This window comes from Carassius gibelio, chromosome B6 (genome assembly GCF_023724105.1).
Source record: "Carassius gibelio isolate Cgi1373 ecotype wild population from Czech Republic chromosome B6, carGib1.2-hapl.c, whole genome shotgun sequence".
NCBI lineage: Eukaryota > Metazoa > Chordata > Actinopteri > Cypriniformes > Cyprinidae > Carassius > Carassius gibelio.
In genome coordinates this window covers 769827-790910 of record NC_068401.1, presented here as the reverse complement: position 1 = coordinate 790910, position 21084 = coordinate 769827, and the positions used below count along the sequence as shown (strand labels likewise).

Genomic DNA, 21084 nt, shown 5'->3' with positions numbered 1-21084 from the left:
ACAATTGCATAATAAATGAAATGAAAATAGAATACAAAAATATTAGAAAGGTAGTTAGATTTTTTTAAAGAATAGAATTAGAATAGTGAGTGTTAAAGTTAGAGGGTCAAATAAAGATGGAAGAGATGTGTTTTAAGCCGATTCTTGAAGATGGCTAAGGACTCAGCTGCTCGGATTGAGTTGGGGAGGTCATTCCACCAGGAGGAACATTTAATTTAAAAGTCGGTAAAAGTGACTTTGTGCTTCTTTGGGATGAACAATTAAGTGACGTTCACTTGCAGAACACAAGCTTCTAGAGGCACATAAGTCTGAAGTAATGAATTTAGGTAAATGGGTGCAGAGCCAGTGGTAGTTTTGTAGGCAAACATCAATGCCTTGAATTTTATGCGAGCAGCTATTGGAAGCCAGTGCAAATTGATAAACAGAGGTGTGACGTGTTTCTTTTCGGCTCATTAAAAATTAATCTTGCTGCTGCATTCTAGATTAATTGTAAAGGTTTGATAGAATTGGCTGGAAGACCTGACAAGAGAGCATTGCAATAGTCCAGCCACAGAACAAGAGCTTGAACAAGGAGTTGTGCAGCATGTTCCCAAAGAAAGGGCTTGATCTTCTTGATGTTGAATAAAGCAAATCTGCAGGATCGGACAGTTTTAGCAATGTGGTCTGAGAAAGTCAGCTGATCATCAATCATAACTCCAAGGCTTCTAGCTGTTTTTGAAGGAGTTATGGTTGATGTGCCTAACTTGATGGTGAAATTGTGATGAAATGATGGGTTTGCTGGAAACACAAACAGTTCTGTCTTGGCAAGGTTGAGTTGAAGGTGATGGTCCATCATCCAGGAAGAAATGTCTGTTAGACAAGCTGAGATGCGAATAGCTACCGTCGGATCATCAGGATGGAATGAGAGTAGAGATGAGTGTCATCAGCATAGCAGTGGTATGAAAAGCCATGTTTCTGAATGACAGAACCTAATGATGCCATGTAGACAGAGAAGAGAAGTGGTCCAAGAACTGAGCCCTGAGGCACCCCAGTAGTTAGATGTTGTGACTTTGACACCTCACCTCTCCAAGGTACTTTGAAGGACCTATCTGATAGGTAAGACTCAAACCATTGAAGTGTGGTTCCTGAGATGCCTTTGCCAGTAGGGTTGATAGGAGAATTTGGTGGTTAACCGTGTCAAAAGCAGCGGACAGATCAAGCAGGATTAGTACTGAATATTTGGATTCTGCTCTTGCCAGTCTTAGAGCTGTGTGCCAGAACTGAGAGCAAGGCCGTCTCAGCTGAATGTCCACTTCTGAAGCCAGATTGGTTGCGGTCAAGGAGATTGTTGTGTGTGAGAAATGTAGAGACTTGGTTGAACACAGCTCTTTCAAGTGTTTTTGCAATAAAAGGAAGAAGGAAAACCAGTCTGTGGTTCTCTAAAAGAGATGGGTTGAGGTTGGGTTTCTTAAGAAGTGGAGTTATACGTGTCTGTCTAAATGATGAGGGAAAAACACCAGTGTGGAGGGAAGTGTTGATGATGTGAGTGAGAGCAGGTACAACTGCAGGAGAAATGACTTGAAGGAGATGAGATGGAATAGGATAAAGTATGTAATTTTAGCAGTGGAGACATAAGCAAAGAAGGAAGATTGGAGTGACTGATACATATTAAGGTCAGTAGTATTTTGGGATTTGCGCCACACCCTTTCAGCAGCTATAGCTAAGAACGGTGTTCGCGTAGAACATCAGATAACCAAGGGGCAGAAGGGGTGTTACGGGCTGGCTTGGAAGATAAGGGGGAAAAAAGTGTCTAAAGATGTAAGAGTGGAGCAGAAAGTATCAGTAGCACAGTTAGCATCAAAAGATCAAAAGATGCTAACAGTTTAGGGGAAGGAAGTGAAGATTAAATCATTGCAGATAGTCAGGCGGGTGAGAGTGAGCATAGGTTATGTCGAAAGATGACATATGGAGGGGTAAGTGATGTGTCAGGGACCATGTTGAGGTTAAGAGTGAGGAGGAAGTGATCCGACGTGTGCAGTGGAGTAACCAGAACATGATCAGTAGAGCAGTGTCACGTATATATAAGGTCCAGCTGGTTGCCTGATTTGTGAGTAGCAGAAGTTGACACTTGGTTGGGATCATCAGAGTGTGGAAATCAGCATACAGAGGTTTATATCTAGGTGGATGTTGAAATCTCCCAGCATAACTAGGGGAGTACCATCCTCAGAAAAGGTTGAGAGTAACACATCTAATTCATCCAAAAAATTACCAAGTTACCAATTCAAGACTATTTCACAGATTCTCAGAGATCAATGATTAATCAGCAGCAACAGCATCTAAAATATAACATAACTGATCTGAAATCAGGAAGACCATGACACTCAAACAGGACTTAATTTGGACACAAATAACTGGAATCAGTTAATCTTTTGGGGCTGTCTAGGATGTTGGTGGTCATGTTGCGTAACAGTCTGACTGTTTCCAACGCAGAACAATCCCTTGTGTTGACTAATGGGCTCCACCAGACATCTTGTCAAATTAATTGCTAAATGCTACATGCAGTCTTCCTCGTCTCGGTCTCTCCTGGTTATGAGCTCCATGTCATTTCATATTACTGGGCTATTTTAGGCCCACAATGCCACAGCATTTAATGTCTACCAACAGTTTTGATGCGTGTTCCTGATGGTTTGCTCTCTGCTCATTAGCACTAATGGCTGTTGGATGAGGCGAGGGTCGATCTCGTTTCTGCCAGGAGATCTGTAAAGACTAAGAATGAGGAAACTAAACAAGTGGCTAAACTGTTGAGCACGTCATTAACAAGCCATTAGAACAGCATAGAAAGTAAAATGTTAACTTCTGCAGGAAAGTGCAAAGACAGAGATCTGCAGATTGTGTTGTTTTTTTTCTGATGATGAGCTGTGAGACACGAGAGATTTCACCAAGACGTGAACCTCCTCAGCAGCGCGGCAGACAAACTTGAACTACTTTATTGTGTGCGGTGCTGCTTTTGTTGGCAACGAGGCCAAATTACATTAGTTCACTTTGAGCAGAATCAATATTTTAACATCTCTATTCCTGCGTTCCTTTGTATTACTACTGTTCTGAAACCGGTTTGGCAAGAAGAAATAATAGTTAATAACATTATTTTGTAAAAAAAAAAAAAAAAAAAATTATTGTAATAATAATAATAATAATAATAATAATAATAATAAGTACAGCATTTTCTTTACTCAAAAAGAAAAAAAAACAGGAAGAGATCTGTTAACATTAGCTTATAACCCACTGTGCTTAGTCACAGCCAATAAAGCATAATCTTTTCTAGATTTTTGCCAAATGTAGACTATTAAACAAAAGAAAAAATCTGTCAACACTAAAGAAATTAAAGTATTTTTAATTAATAATATTAATAATTTTTAATTAAAGTATATATTTTTTAATGTTTGCTGCATTGTTAAAAAAAAAACGCTTCTTGTAGTTGTGTATAGGCTCACATTGCATTTTATTAGCCCTAATACATTACAATACAATAATGTAGGCTAAAATGCCAGTAGGTAAAGCAAAATATTTACAAACATTATAAACACAGTTATTAGTTCCTCTCCACAACAATTCCTTTAAAAGTTAACACTATGTGTTTAGGCTATAAAAACATCAATCCAAAAACAAATACATTTAAGGTCAAACTGATGCCTAACTCTCTCATTCAGCAGGAATCCAAATGTTTACATATTCCCAACGTATTTGGATGCTAAAATATTACTTATTACAGGCTTTGTACTTTCATCAATGTAAAACATCATCCTTCACATCGGCTATATGAGTGAGGTGATGCTCACTAAACACACAACAAGTTTGGTACAAGAGAGCACTGTAACTTTGTATTTGTTGCTTTAAATGTATTTTAATTTAATAATGAACAAGTTGGGATGCCGCAAAAATATGTTGTGCCTGTGCACATGAGGTGCCAGCGCGATGGTCCAATGCTGGTTGGTTATATGGATTTAACCTACATTAAACACTTCTCTTACAGATAGCTACAGCCCTGTCTCTCTCCTCCCATTCATAGCAAAAACCATCAAAAGAGATCATTGTTTATATCCCTGAACAACAAACTGGAGGCTAACCAGTCAGGTTACAGGAGTGGTCATTCAACGGAGACTGGGCTACTGTCAATCACGGAAGCCCTGCGGATTGCATAAGCGGATTCCAAATCATCAGTTCTTATTACTCTGGATCTATCAGCTGCTTTTGATACGGTCAATCATAAGCGGGTGGTGTTGGCGCAGTGGATAAGACACATGCCTTTGGTGTGAGAGACCCGGGTTCGAATCCATTGTGAGACACCAATGTGTCCCTGAGCAAGACCCTTAATTCCTAGTTGCTCCGGAGGCGTGCAACCTCTGACATATATAGCAATTGTAAGTCGCTTTGGATAAAAACATCAGCTAAATGTAATCTTTGATATCGCACGTGTGTTCCTCTGCCTGCTGTTCATCAGATCCTTCTGTCTGTCCTCTCATCACAGGGATTCCACTTTTCTGGTTTAATTCCTATCTCACTGATAGGTCTATCAGGATGTCCTGAGGGGGGGGGGGTCTCCAAAGCACATCGACTTGTCACTGGGGTTCCTCAGGGATCAGTTCTGGGACCCCTCCTCTTCTCCATATACACTATCCAATATCCAACGGTAACTGCATGGATCTCAGGCTGCCTGGAGGACATCTCAGCATGGATGATAGAATATCACTTACAGCTCAACCTGGCAAAGACTGAGCTTCTTGTCTTCCCTGTCACTCCAACTCTGAAGCCGATTTCTCCATCCAGCTACGATATTCTACAATTACCCCATCAACCTCAGTCAGAAATCTTGGTGTAATCTTTGATGACCAATTGACCTTCAAGCCCACATTGCAAATATTGCTTGATCTTGCAGGTTTGCACTGCACAACATCAGAAAGATCAGGCCCTTTCTAACAGAGCATGCTGCACAACTCCTTGTCATTTTTAGGCTGGACTACTGCAATGCTCTTCTGGCTGGACTTCCATAAAGCACAATCAAACCTCTACAAAAGATTCAGAATGCAGCAGCACAAATGGTCTCAGACAAGCCCAAAAGAGCCCATGTCACACCTCTCTTTATCTCCTTGTTGTCTAAGTTAAGGTTGCAGCTGGGGTTTTATTTTCGGAATAGTGCATGTTTTTCACAGTCAGCCAGGAGAAAGCTGGTGGAATCTACCTTCTTACCTATCTTAGATTATGGAGATGTTTTTTACAGAAATACCACTAAAGCCCTCTTACAATCATTAGATTCTGTTTATCACTCTGCTCTAAGATTTATAACTTGCACAAAATATCACACTCATCATTGTGCACTGTATGAAATGGTAGGTTGGCCTTCACTTCATATAAGAAGGTACAAGCACTGGCTCATACTTGTGTATAAGGCATTAGTTGGCCAGCTTCCTCAATATATGAATAGTCTATTAACTTTTAATAGTCAAGGGTATAATCTACGTTCAAGTAGATATATTCTTTTAAATGTTCCTTTAATGAAGACAGAGTTTGGAAAAACTGCTTTCATTTATAGCGCATCAGCTGCTTGGAATGAGATCCAAAGATCATTGAAACTTGATGTACTTATTTCAATTAATGAGTTCAAGTTATATCTCAACCAAACATTCAAATCTGTCTGTACTTGCTCTTAACGTTTAATCTTGCTTTATTGCTGTATATGTGTGTGTTGTGTAACTTGTTTTATGTAGTTATGTATATTGTGTATATTGTGTGCTGCTACCTTGGCCAGGGCTCACTTGTAAATGAGATATTTATCTCAATGTGATTATTTCCCTGGTTAAATAAAGGTTTAATAAAAAAATAAAAAAATCTCCTTGCACTGGCTCCAGGTTGTTTTGATGAGCTCAGCTGAGTGGGCATTTCACTCGCTGGTTAGTAAGCCGTACTACTGGAATTCCTAATTGGATGGCAGCAAATTTCAAATATTAAATGGAACAATAAAATAACAGTTAAAAGGGGTAAAAAACATACTGAGTTTTTTACGCTGTTAAAGAGTTGGATTCCCATGCTAAACATGGACAAAGTTTCAAAAATTAAGTTGTACGTTTGAAGGAGTATTTTTGTTCCAAAAAAACCTCTTCCGGTTTGTCACAAGTTTGGGAAAGTGTTTTTCGAGTATGGCTCTGTGTGACGTTAGATGGAGCGGAATTTCCTTATATGGGTCCTGAGGCACTTCTGCCGGAAGAGCGCGCTCCCGTATAGCAGAGCACTGAGAGCACAACAGACTTCACTGATCAGAGCGAGAGCGGCGCCAAATGTCACTAAAGAAGTGTGTTTTTGGTTGCCAGGGCAAGACAACCCTGCACAGATTAAAAGAGAAACAGCATTAAGGGACCAGTGGATGGAGTTTATTTTTACAGAGCATCAACGGAGTTGTGCAAGTGTTTGTGTTTGTTCCCTGCATTTCGAAGATGCTTGTTTTACAAACAAGGACGAGTTTGACGCCGGGTTTGCACATCGTTTATTTCTTAAGGATAATGCAATCCCAACGAAAAAGGGTCACGATCGTGTGTTGGAACCGCAGGCGGTGAGTAAAACTGCTTCAAATATCTCTGTGTTGTTAACTTAGCTATCGGCGCGCAAGCACATCAAGTAAACAACATGCGATGTTGTCATCAAACTGCACTTTCCACATGTACATTTCAGCCTCTGGATCTGTGTCACAGCTTCCAGACGCTCTCAACTCAAAAGCCTACTCGCGCTCGTGGTTCTTCAGCTCCGCCCACACGTCACGCCTCTAGGCGCTCTTGTTTTTCCGGGAAAAATCGGTACAGACCATCTTTCTCTTATAAATATAATAAAAATAAAGACTTTTTGGAGTTATGAAGGATGCAGTACTACTCTATAGGTACTCAAGATTAACAGGAGATTGAGTGAAAACGAGCATTTCACCCCCCCTTTAATGACCATTTAATAGGGGTGCTCGGATCACGATCGGCCGATCGTTATGCGCATCTCGTCAGTAAAGCCGGTTCTCTAATCAGCGGTTAATTCCATCAGGTGCGTGATTTCTCATAGAGCAGCTGTTACTACACAGAGCCGTTGTTAATAGAGAAGATGCGCAAATCACGTTAATTTTCAGCGTTTATTGGCCCATCTTCTCTATTAACAACGGCTCTGTGTAGTAACAGCTGCTCTATGAGAAATCACGCACCTGATGGAATTAACCGCTGATTAGAAAACCGGCTTTACTGACGAGATGCGCATAACGATCGGCCGATCGTGATCGGAGCACCCTACCATTTAAAATGTTCAGTTCTGTTCTGTCCATGCAGCAAGCTCCCGCTCTCTCGTGTGAAGCCAACAATGAAGTGAGTTAAACTGTAATTCATCGACTGGCCACTAGAGGAAGTCTCCAAAATGAAATCAGTCCCATAGACTTCACCATGTTAAAATGCCCAACTTAACAGCAGAAAAAAAATGTTTACAGCTTGGTACAAACAATATAGCTATTTTTGCACTTCATGAAAACTGTGAGGGAGGTGAATTTTTTATAACTCATCTGTTTAAATTATATTAAGCCTTAACGTTCTGTATAATTAAGGGCATGGCTGCAACAGCTGCAAACACATCTCCCTACCCATTGTTTTTGTTTACACACACACACACAGAGAGAGAAACACACACACAAACAGAAACACAAAAATCACACACACCACTGAGGAGCATCCTCAAAACAATATGATCTTGTGCTTCATTTGTACATTGAGGAATCAATGTAAAGCTTGAACAAAGAGACAAAATAATTACAGTAATTTTCACACTGCTGTTTTGAAACAGTAATGCACCTCTGTCTCCATCTCTGTAAGCTATTTAAGACCTAATCTATAATTCAGTGCACTAAATCCAGGCGTTACACGGATGAAATTAATACACCATATATCATTCATGTGCAAGAATGCCATGCAGTTGGATTGGACTCACACAGCCTTTGACAATGAACAACTAGAAATTTAGGCTGTGTTTCCTTCAGTCAGAAAAGTTCATTTATATGGCTATTCTACCAATCCACTACATTTGTTACCATTTAATTTGTATTTAGCATGTTTTGTGTCCACCCTGCAGTGTTCCTGCTGGAGAATCCTCATGAAGATTAGACAGTTACCTGTGGGAATGTGCTCAAACGCCGACGGCTTCAAAAGCTCCACAGTCTGGTCCATCTGAGAGTCTGAGACAGAGACAGAACAGGACTCAATGGCAAACTATTCTCCAGAGTCATTCTGTGGAAATACATGTTTTGAAATCAACACACAAATCGTAAATATTTCATATTTTCTGTAAAGCGGTGAAGGAAAAACTGGATTTCTCCTGCTCTAACAGTGATGCCTGGCTATTTGTTAGTTACACTTTGGCATGTTAAACTGTTCCTTTCAACAATCATGCAGCTTTTAAAGTATCGAGACCTTTATTATGAGTCCAGGGTCAGCAGCTGAGCGGTAGTGCGGTAAATAACAGTGTAAGTGAGCAGTAAAGCACTGCCTCGTCTCTACTGCAGCAGACAGTAATTACAGACGGCACGAAAAGGCTTTTCACTTCTTTACAGCAGCCTAACACAGCTCGAAACGGATATAAATAACCCCAGAGACAGAGAGAGAGAGACACACAGAGAGAGAGAGAGAGAGAGAGAGAGAGAGAGAGAGAGACACAGAGACAGAGAGAGAGAACTTCAAATCATATTTACACACTCCACACACTCATAGACAAATATGTTCATCAAACAAAACAAGGAAAAATATTTGGCTGCTTCATTGATTTTAAAAAAGCCTTTGATTCAGTATGGCACAATGGACTTTTTCTAAAACTGATTCAAAGCGGAATAGGAGGAAAGACATATGACATCATAAAGGACATATACAACGGGAACAAATGCTGTGTCAAGATCAACGACAGACGGACTGATTATTTCAGTCAGAACAGAGGAGTGCGTCAAGGCTGTAGCCTCAGCCCGACTCTGTTTAATATCTATATTAATGAACTGGCATCAGCACTTGAGAAGTCCCCTTGTCCTGGTCTGACCCTCGAGGGCAGAGAAATCAAATGTCTCCTGTACGCTGACGATCTTCTGCTCTTGTCACCTCATGAAGAGGGGCTACACCAAAGCCTCTCGCTATTAGAAGATTACAGTAGAGACTGGGCCTTACCAATCAACATGGAGAAATCCAAAATTATCATCTTTCAGAAAAAGCCTCGCATTACTGACAAAAAATATAGTTTTGCAATCGGGGGAACACTTCTTAATCATGTGACGTGTTATAATTATTTGGGTCTCACTATCTCAGCTTCTGGTCAATTTGACCTGGCAATAAAACATCTGACTGATAAGGCACGCAGGGCTTATTACACTATTAGGAAATCTTTGTTCAAATTCAACCCACCTATTAAATTATGGCTAAAAATCTTCGACAGCATCATCAAACCAATTCTTCTATACGGTTGTGAGATCTGGGGCCCCAAATTTAAATTAAATTACACATCTTGGGATAAAAGACCCACTGAAATGTTCCACCTGGAGTTCTGCAAGAACATCCTGGGACTTGACAGAAACGCCCCTAGTCTCGGCTGCAGGGCAGAACTGGGCAGATTCCCTCTTCTAGCAGAAATCCAGAAGAGAACAGCCAAGTTCTGGTTCCATCTATCAGACACACGGACAGATGATTACCATCACTGCGCTCTTATGTACAGGACAGGACACCCAGAGAGTGACCCCATGCACCATTTAGTGGAAAAACACCAACTCCGCTCAACCATTCAATTAAGACACGCAAAAGTTAAAGAAATTGGAAAACTAACCCAGGAAGAATACATCCATGATTGGCAGATCAAAGTAGAACAAATTAACAAATTAAAATACTTCTATAGATTAAAGACTAGCTATCAATTGGCACCTTACTTGATCAAAATTAAGGACTATAGTAAGAGAAAGCTCCTGACGAAGTATCGTCTGAGTGATCACCGTCTGTGTGTGGAGACGGGCCGACACAAACACAGCTGGAGAGAGAGAGTGTGTGTGTGTGTGTGTGTGTGGAGACGGGCCGACACAAACACAGCTGGAGAGAGAGAGTGTGTGTGTGTGTGTGTGTGTGTGGAGACGGGCCGACACAAACACAGCTGGAGAGAGAGAGAGCTCCGACTGTGTCCTCACTGCACAGAGGGACTCGTAGAGGACGAGCTGCACTTCCTCACACACTGCAGTAAATATGAACACATTAGAGACCACTACTTTACCCTAATAGCTCAAATTGTGCCTGAATTCAGGCAAGCAAGCGACATAGACAAACTCAGTTATATTTTGGGAGAGAAAGAAAAGTGTGTCCAGCTCGCAGCGCAGTACGTGTCCTCCTGTCACATCATGAGGGACAAAAACTAAACTCCTGTTCTTCAGCAATGCTCTCTGTAAATATTTACCCTGTATCCACTAATTTTTTTTGTGATTATATATGTACAATATTGACATGAATATTTTTTTTTAATTTTTTTTTTTAATATAATTATTATTATTATTCTTTCTTTTTTTTTCTTTTTTTTTATCTACATATCTGTACATCTATATATCTGTATAACTTGTTCACTGTTTATTGCTTTGGCAACATTGTGCTGTTTCACAGTCATGCCAATAAAGCTCATTTGAATTTGAATTTGAATTTGAGAGAGAGACACACAGAGAGAGAGAGAGAGAGAGAGAGAGAGAGAGAGAGAGAGAGACACAGAGACAGAGAGAGAGAGAGAGAGAGAGAGAGAGAGAGAGAGAGAGACACAGAGACACAGAGACAGAGAGAGAGAGAGAGAGATGAAAGAAAAGGCTTGAACCAGAGCAGTGGGCATCATCAGTATGCAAGCAGACACTTCCACTGAGACGCTCAACACAATACACTCAATCTCAGTTCAATCTCTGGATATATTCATTAGTTTGCTATTTACCACACAGCTTGTAATGCAACAGCAGAACACTGACTCGGGTTTCCATCCAGAAAGGAAGAAAAACAGCAGGCAATATCCCCAGGGCATCAAATCCTCCACAAGCTTCTATTTTTGGGAAATTTCTAAGGACTAGACAACCCCAGGAAGCTGCTTTGATGTTGATCTAATGAGGACCGATCGCAGCGAGCATCAGGGAATTCTGTTTATATGTGTGTGTCTATTTTTAGCAGGACGCAGCCCATGTGCTCAGATCCGCTGCGGTTTACACGACAGATTGTGTTTGCTCTCGGACACGTTCTGAACAACAAGTCTGCTGATGAACCGAAGAGGTTAGGATGAGCACAAGATGTGTTAGTAAAATACAACGTAAAACTCCAAATCAGCACACTTCATCTACTGCAACAAACACATGCACAGCGTGAAAAAAGCATTTTATACAGCGGTCTGAGCAAATGAGTCACTCATGCGAAACACAAAGGCACTATTAATCGAAGGTTAAAAAAACCTTTACCACATTATTCCAGAATTGAGTGCATTTCTATTCATTAAGGTGAAGCCCCAGACCAAGAACATACAAAAGCTGCTTCTCTGTTCCTAGACCATACAGACATCGAAAACATTTGTGGATGTGTAATTTGCATGGGAAATGCAATGTTTAAACTTGAATGAGAAACACACATAGCCTGAAATTGATACGTGAAAATGACATGATGTGGTTTTTCTAAACCAAGATGACTAAATGGATCAGTTTGCATGCCAATGCGCTGTACATAAGAGAGCTGGGGTTAGGAAACACCCCGAAGAGCAACAGGCATCAAACCTGAGCTCGGTTTCATTGAGCTAAGCACCTTCAGAAAACCACAAGACAATAAAACTACATGTTAGCCTTGTTGTAGTCTAGAAACGGACAGCAGAACAGAGCAGAGCCATCTACTGAGAGCAGTAATCAATGATGTTAGCTGCTGGAGACAGTATTATGTGCTGATGCTGTGGTTAAACACAAACACACACACAACCTTGATGCTAACGTGTTTTAGTCTAAATGAGACACAGCTGACGACAGCATCCTCCACACCTTGTTCTCTGTTAAGAGTTTAAGTTTAACCCCTAGTTTTTCCTGACCAAAAAAAGGACTAGCTTATATACTAGAGACAATCTAGTCTACACAACTCTGGTTGTCTACAAGGTCTACAATAAAAAAGGCTAAATAACTCAACAGGCTAAAGCTAACCCAAACCCCACTGTTGGTCACCCTGTACACTCTCACATCTGCAATGACATCACATCTTCACGAGTGGCCATGTTCATGTGAAAAGTTAAATCTTTGAGTTATTTTATTCACACAAGTGCTTAAACTCAACCGGCGTCTGTTAGCAGGCTACAATGAGAGAGAAACCACGTCACCTCAGACAGGATCAAACTCTGGCGAAGGCTTCAGCTCTGACAGAAATGCAGAAAGCAGTGGCCAACACCCATTTACTTTCCAAAGATCCATTCAAAGGCATTCAAACATGCATTCTGAGATCAGATCTAGAACAGATCTAGAACAGCTCCACATTCTGTAATGAAGACACTAGTCACAACAAGAACAAGAAAACTATTATCATGTCACTTATAACACCACTCGCTAAATGCTAAATGTTTTGCTTTATTGACAAACGCTCACAAAGGAATACCAGATGCAGATTTCACTCTTGAAAATCATGAGATGTGAATAAACTGTTAGTGCTATATATGATGTTTTTATCACACAATGGCAGGATCAAAAAGATCCTGGAAAAACACATGGCAGTAACAGTAATGGTGATATATGAGAGCATGCTCACTGATCTGGGTCAGATCCAGGGTTAGCATCTGAGCGGTTCTCTTTCTGTCAAAGGGAGTAGTTTTCTGGTCTGCTAATAATAATCAGAGTTTCCTGCCCCAGGAACAGAACATCCAGCAGCTTTAAAACCATCCTGTGCTTCAGATTCAGCACTCAGTGTCTGTTCACACCACATTATACAGAGCCTCTATCCATCAACACCACAAAAAAATGCACAATATATTCAATAAATATTATGAACTATATTGACCCTGAGACCACTGTTTTTCTAAAGTAACACGTTGCTAGAGCACCGATACAATGGAAGAATATATTTCTGTGAATTGGCTGCGGTACTGTCACAATAATCTGCTTGATCAGTGTGTAAAGAAGATCTGTTGTTCATTCATTACCAGACAGCAATCATCATGTGTACAGCAACAGGATCTGATATCATTAGGATCTTTACATCAATGTTCAGAACGGACACAGAAAAATGCCTGAAATGCTAAAAGGTGGTTCTGTGTAGACTGTAATTGGACCGGTCAGATGTTGGCATAACATCCAGTATCTGTTCCTCTCTCTCGGCTGCTCATCCCGATGGATTGCTTCAGTCTTGTCCGGACCGACCGCAATTAAAATCAGCACGCTTCCATGCGTGATCTGCAAACGAGGCTCAGGCGCTGGGAAGCCTTCCTTTGTTCAGAGTCTTACAGAGGAGCAAACAGCTTCCGGACGGATCGGGGTTTGTCTTCTGGAGGGACAGACACTATCGGCACACTTGTTTGTGCGGCACACGTGCGGGATACACCTGGATCTATTAATCGCAGCAAGTTAATCTGCTGCAGCACGGAGCAGCCTTTCAGTCCTCCAATGAATATAAACATGAGAAACGGATCAGAAATAGGGATGGGACTAATTAAAACAGGACAGTCAGCGCCGCTTGGTCTGTCACAGTCTGTCCAGCCCTGATGGATGATGGGAGTCCACATGTTTGCTACAGATCATACAAATCATACAGGATCTTAAGCACCTGAAACGGCGAGAAGCAAAACTATTTCTGTTAAACAATAAAGAACATTCTTAGAAATAGGAAAATTCTAAACAAAGAGGACAAAAACAGAGAAAATACTGACATTAAATTCATAAACTATTCCTTAATTCATAAATTGTGTATTAAATCTTCACAAACTGAAAGGATGCTAATGCTAACCACAGGACATAGCCATGCTAAAACAAAGCTAAGGGACAAATCAAAACGAATAGGGATGCACCGGTTGACCGGCCATAAATCTTATGTCTAGTCTGAAGCACAGAGAGCAGGAAGTGAACAGCCGTTGATTTACTCACGCGCAAATAAAAGCCCCTTTTCTGCGCGCACTAAAGCTGCACGAACTAATACTGCATCAACTTCTCACGTGTTAGAACGGACTAAACTGTGACAAAACTGAAATGTTTTTTTGTTGTTTTTGTGTAAAGTATAACTTGCATACAGGTTTGAGAAGCAAGAAGTAAACGTCAGTTCTGTATAGGATGATTATTTTTATTTAACCTTAAAATTACATCGACTTAATTTGATTTAAAAATCACCTGCTGTAGCTAAGCCCACTGAAAAAAAGTGTTTCATTCATCCAATTAAAACATTTTAGGGTAATGATTCACATCTATATATTTTTTAACTATATAAAATATAGATGTTAATCATTACTCTAATTTTTTTTTTAATTGGATGAATGAAACTCATCTTTGTTTTATTCGCACCAACATTATTTGATTTTAACATTTTGGAATAATGTATTTATATAGCATACTTTTATTTAGTCTCACTGGCAAAAACCTTTTTTTTATTTAAAACCAAATCTAAAAACTAAAACAAATACTGAATGCTGATCAAGAAACCTCTTATTGAATGTGTGTTGATTGTGTTGTGTGGATTGTAGAACTGTGCAGTTATTGCCTTTAATTTCACATGTTACAGTTAATCTTTTCATTTAAAGCTGCGGTAGGGAACTTTTGACGCTCTAGCGGTTAATAAACAGAACAGCTTGCGTCTTGCGGAAGAACATTGTAGCCGGAACTACTTCTCTCTGTTTATGTCTATGAAGAATCACAAAGGTACTGGGTTACTCCGCCGCGGTATCCCCGAAGCAATCTAAAATAGTCCGAATATAAACACTTATTATAGATGTACCCTAGTGATTCAGGACAAGCTAAAAACACGGTTTGGAAAATGGATTCATGGTGTACTCGCTTATTATATACATTTTTCTACATGTTGAACACAAACAAAGTTACGGGCTGCAGCTCTGATTGGTTGTTTTTTACCGGGAGCGATGGAGTTTCTGCAAATGGCAATAGGACACTGGGAGGAGCCAGAGGAGCTTGATTTTATCACAGATTATCTGTCTCATATTCTACTGTCAGGACATAATGACAGGTTTAATAAATATGTAAAAAAATATTTTTTTTTACAAAAGTTCCCTACTGCAGCTTTAAGGCCAGTTCTCTGTAGTTTCAACACAATTCAGAAACAGAAGCTAAATGCTGATGTCTGTATCATCTGTGTTTGTATTGAATGTAGGATACTTACTGTGTAGATACTGCTGTTAATTTCAGATAGTTACTGTTATTGTTTTCATTAACATACTCGAACGTCCTTAATTACCACTTTAGAACTACAGCAGGGTTTCTGATGCGTGCTTGAGATCGCTGTGCTGATCTGTGCTGAAAACCCATTACATCATTAAATGAACCCAGGATTACCAGCGCTCAGGCCAGAAGATGAGACTCTTACACTAACATCAGCGAAGAGGCTGAGACCACTTTTGCTCCTTTTCTAACACAAAGAGCCTGAAGTCTCTTCATCCGCTCACAGATCTCATTACACACTGTGTCCAGCAGAAGAACCAAACACATCACAGCTAGAACAAGCAGATGATCACAATCACACAACGCACGGAGACATGTACCTGAATGACTCGGAGACGTCATGATGTTTGCAGCGGCTGATGCGTTCTCAAAACTTCAGATTTAGTTCCAGCACAGCAGCGGTTTCTGCTCCTCGTCTCGACAAATCCAGCCAGCAGCTGTTAGAAAACACAGAGATCCATGAACTACAGCTCTTATTGACAGACTGAACTCACAAACACAAACCATCAGTGAGAGAGAGCAACTTCACCTGCATCACGTCTGCCATCGTTTCATGAAGAATGAGATTAGCATCAGACACTGCTGTCAAAGTCCTTCAATACATTAAGATGAAGCTCTGCATCTCTAATCGAATTTATGAATGGTTTCACATATTCAGAAGAGACCTTTCTCATGGACACATTCTTGAGCAGCTGTAGAACAACCGCATTTGCCAGTGGAAAAGAAAACCGCAGGCTTACTTCCTCAGTTCAAAGGGCAATGCAACCACACACACGCGCACACACACACAAACAAAAGTCAGTTTCTGTTCATATAAAAGGATCTGATTTATTATAAGCCTAATTTCATATGGACGACGACACTGAATGTGTTTGCTAAACAATATATGTTTTTTTTTTTTTTTACAGAAGACCAGGTCAATCAAAAAAGAGCATCCAGCGGGACACATCTACCTTTATAAATACTGAATAACTTTATAAGATTGAAAAACATTTCATTTACCAAGTACGTTATATTCCTATCTGTCTATATTTGAGTCTAGTTTGTGTGTGTGTATATGTTGTGAATCTGTATGTATAGTGTTATTAATGCTTTGGCATATTTCCCCGTGCCAATAAAACCATCTGAATCTGCAGTGATCTCAGGGTCTTCTGGACCATCATCAGGTCTTGTGTGTTTCTGTCTCCTCCAGAAGTGACCCGTGTGTCTGCTCTCTCCAGACGGACGCCGGGGGGGTCAGTCATCAAGCGCTTGTCTGCTGATCTCCTGACAGTCTGAGGAGGGCATTATGTTCACTCCAGGGCTTCTTCCATTGTCCCTCAAGCGAGACAGAGAAGCCTAAATAGATAATAAAGCACCATATGCCATCTCCTGAATCGACATCTAAACAAACAGGACACATCTAACAGAAGATTCCTTACAGCAGCATATGACCCACGCACTAAACATTAGCTAGAGCTTTGATCTTCCATCTATGCTCCTTCTGTCAGGCATCTGATCCTAAAACAACCGCCACCGCATCTCAACATCTCGTGTGTGTGTGTGTGTGTGTGTGTGTGTGTGTGTGTGTGTGTGTGTGTGTGTGTGTGTGTCTGTGTGTGACGGAAATCCTCCCTCAACCTCATTCACAAAACCGGGCTGCTGCTGTGTAACCCGCCCATCACTGACCACAACAATCACACGATACCAGTCCAAACTGCTTCCCTCCTAACCGCTGATCTCGACAGATGAGGTTTTCTAAATCTTTCCGGTCGTCGTTAACGGAGGCTGCTGTAGATCATCAGCGACATATTATCAGCAGCAGCAGCTCGTGATGCTGTTGGTGTCCGGTGTTCGCTCACCTGATTAACGGCAGCCATCTGAGTTCCTCCGCCGTCCGTAACACCGTCTGACAGACTCCGCCATACTGGATCTTTAACTGGGAATCACGTGTGGCGAGACTGTCTGAGAGGCGGGAACATCGGACCGCCCGCGCGGTGACGTCACGCTGATCGTGGCGATCAATAATACTATTGATATTTTATTTTATTTTATTTTATATATATATCTTCAGCGCGTCCTGTATTTAGTAATGGGTGCGAATAGAGATTAACGGCGGAGTGACGGATGATTCTACTCCCTTTGAGTCTGACACTTCAGCCCAGGCCCGGCGCCACGAGGGGGCAAAAGGGGGCAATGCCCCCTCAGATCTGACTTGTGCCCCCTCTGTTTCATTTTTGTATTCGTGGTTAAAAATAAATGGTAAACCTTTTGAGTTAAATAATAATTTAACCTTATCCCCATGGGATTTAGAATGTTCAGTGTGACTCGTGACATTACTGCCAGATTCAAATACCTTTCGCGTTGGTTGGCGCTGAGCCAGATACGGACGAGCTCAACGCTGTCATATATCACAACTATGTAGTGTTTTCAACCTCTTAATGTTTATTTTAGATTTCAGACATTTAAATACACATAAGCACTGGTAAAATAACAGCCTACATTTGGAGTTTGTAAAATACACACTGATGTCTGTGGAAGCAAGTGCTAGTGTCGCGTTGGTTGGCGCTGAGCCAGAGACGGACGAGCTCAGCTCTGTCATATCACAACTATGCAGTGTTTTCAACCTCATAATGTTTATTCTAGATTTCATACATTTAAATAGGCTACACGTAAGCACTGGTAAAACAATAGGCTACATTTGGAGTCTGTGAAAGCAGCAAAAACAATCTATTCAAATGTAATTTGCCGACGTGTGTTTTTAAAATCAGATAAACACAGTGGAAGTAGGCTATCTATAAAGTTTACTCTATTGTTATAAAGATTTTAAAACGACCAAACACACTCACTTACACATATTTGAGAATCGGCATATAGGATAGTTGATGACATGGTAAGTAAGTTTGTGAATATTTCGAATAAAAAATGAAAAACGAAATGAAGGATAGCCTACATCTGTTATACAGTTATTGTGGCTGCTGTGTTTCACGTGACAAATATGACGCGTTGCCATGGAAACATTAAGGGGGAACGTTCTAAAATAACTGTCGACTTGTAAAATCTTGAAAAAATCTAATCAGTTAGAATATTTTAAACTTTAGTGTGAAAGGGTTAATTATTCATAATAAATGACGCTGGCTTGGCTGTGTGATTTCCTGATGTGGGTATTAAAGGTGCTGTAGGGAACTTTAGTAAAAAAATTTTTTACATATTTATTAAACCTGTCATTATGTCCTGACAGTAGAATATAAGACAGCTAATCTGAAAAAAATCAAGCTCCTCTGGCTCCTCCCAGTGTCCTATTGCCATTTGCAGAAACTCCTTCGCTCCCGGTAAAAAATAACCAATCAGAGCTGCGGTCCGTAACTTTGTTTTCAAAATGTAGAAAAATGAACATAATAAGCGAGTACACCATGAATCCATTTTCCAAACCGTGTTTTTAGCTTGTCCTGAATCACTAGGGTGCACCTATAATAAGTGTTTATATTGGGACTATTTTAGATTGCTTCGGGGGTACCGCGGCGGAGTAACCCAGTACCTTTGTGATTCTTCATAGACATAAACAGAGAGAAGTAGCTCCGGCTACGATGTTCTTCAGCAAGACGCAAGCAGTTCTGTTTATTAACCGCTAGAGCATCAAAAGTTCCCCACCGCAGCTTTAAATCACATGGAAAATACAGTTGTTTAAATTTAAAGCAAGGGGCGTGGTTTTATCCAACCCCGCGCCATTCGGTGTCCATCGAGCAAATATCTGAACATGTGATATTATCAGCAATTCAGTTTCAGCTAAAATGTGAATTATCATTAATATCATTAAAAATGGACATAAGAAAGTATATGCAGCGTATTTCAGACCACAAAAAGAACACTGTAAGTGTGATTGAAAGTACAGCTGATGAACATGACAGCCATCAAAGCATTTTGATGGTGTAATAAAGTTAAGCCCCCTTAACAATTTCACATGCCCCCTCAGTCATTTCATCCTGCAGCCGGGCCTGCTTCAGCCTGTGCAACTCCACAGATCTTCTGTATGCACCAAGAGCTTAAATAAAGATCACTGGAGGCCTTTGCAGATGGTCACTTATGGTAAATGCTGAACCCTCCTTCAGATGGTAATATCTGTGTGATCTCAAGCTCTTGTTCCAGTTCAGACTTATAAGAACCAAATACAAATTTGACCTCATGATTTTTGTAATACATCTATTCTGTATTGATCTTTTCTGCATGCAACAACACTCATCAAGAAATTTCTTCAGCACATCATGCAGATGCCGGCCGGATGTTCAGCTCAGGGTCATTTCCACTCATCAACACATTCCAGTTTTTATGGCATTTAAATTAAATAATACCGCATTTTCATTTCTTTGATTTGATTCCAGATCGGCACCCACATTAAGAATAAACATGGATTTGTACAGTTACAATTCAGCTTCAACCAAAATACTCAAATAATGGTATAACAACTATAGAGATGTCAATAAAGAGACTGTCCACGTTCTGTCTGTATTATAATAACTGCGAGATGTATAAGCCATTTGTAATGCAGCCAGTCATGACTTTGTGAACTCACTGTTTAATCAGGACGGTTAGGAAAAACTCTGCTGCCCTCGTCTGGAAAAAATGAACAAACGCACGTTCAAGTCAAATAAACAGAAACTTCAGGACTCTGACAGTACAGTATCTGCACCATCTGTAAGCCTCTGAACTCCATGTAAAAGACTCAATGGTTCTATAGACCAACATTATGAAACACTGGAGCTTGAACCTAACACCTGTGAGTTGCAATGATTGACAGATCATTTACAGTTCATTTGGAACAGCTTTGAAACAAACCTAAAATCAACTAAACAGAATATGCATGTATTTAACTTACAGACCATACTGTCTGTGTTGGTGTACCTTAGCTTGACATGCAGCCAGCGGCGTTAGACAAATAAAATTCACACTGAAAATGTAAATAATGCAAGTGACACAATAATACACACACACACCTTTAGTCTATGGTTAGTCTTTCATTGGAGATGAAACGCTACAAATGAGCACATAATACAATGACTGCAGACCGAAAAATAACACTAAAAGAAACTTTCCACATTCAATTCATATTTATTCATCATACATTTAATTTCACTTCATATTCATCATATATTTGTCCTGTTTTTATGAAGCTGTTGCATCTCAAATAGACCATTAAGGACATCAACGATGATTCACCAATGACTCATCATCATCTTCAAGATCTTCCTCAGAACTCAATATCAGCTAAAGTTTCCGAAAAGGTGAAGAAAGAGCCACTCAGGCCTCAGAGCTCACTGCTGAAATTAGATGACAAACAACAAATAATGAACAATCAGTCAAATTACTCAGATCAGCTCAACTGAGGATGTTTTTTTCTGTCCAATTAGTCTAAACGAACAATCTAGATGTGTGTCAGAGCGCATTACAACCCAACTCAACACCGAGCGCCAGCGCGACCCACCTAACACACAATTAACCACCCACACTCAGTTCACACTGATAATTAATGACATACACACACACCTATCTGAATTAAGACACACCACAGGCAAACACAAACACTAACAAAACTGCATTTTTAATGTTACAACTGAAGACGTGCACAAATGTCCCTGGAGGGGGTTAGGTCAGATTTAACTGGAAACATGTATCTACCTAAAGTA

The 21084-nt window shown here is 40.3% G+C and overlaps 1 protein-coding gene across 9 annotated transcripts in view; it reads right to left on the bottom strand.

The window, feature by feature from the left end:
• The window catches only part of LOC127959182 (histone deacetylase 4), a 37495-nt gene extending 20149 nt beyond the window's left edge, over positions 1–17346 (bottom strand). For 2 of the 9 annotated variants that reach the window (XM_052558191.1, XM_052558198.1), the window contains exons 1-3: positions 17266–17335; positions 15745–15861; positions 8159–8221 (exon numbers count right to left, since the gene is read on the bottom strand). In XM_052558191.1, coding sequence (XP_052414151.1) covers positions 8159–8221; positions 15745–15766 — 85 coding nt within the window. In that variant the 5' untranslated portion in view covers positions 15767–15861; positions 17266–17335. Of the gene's footprint in view, positions 1–8158; positions 8222–15744; positions 15862–15953; positions 16763–17265 lie in introns of all 9 variants that reach the window. The other 7 variants (XM_052558192.1, XM_052558190.1, XM_052558189.1 and 4 more) reach the window with 7 other exon arrangements.
• Between the last annotated feature and the right edge of the window lie 3738 nt (positions 17347–21084).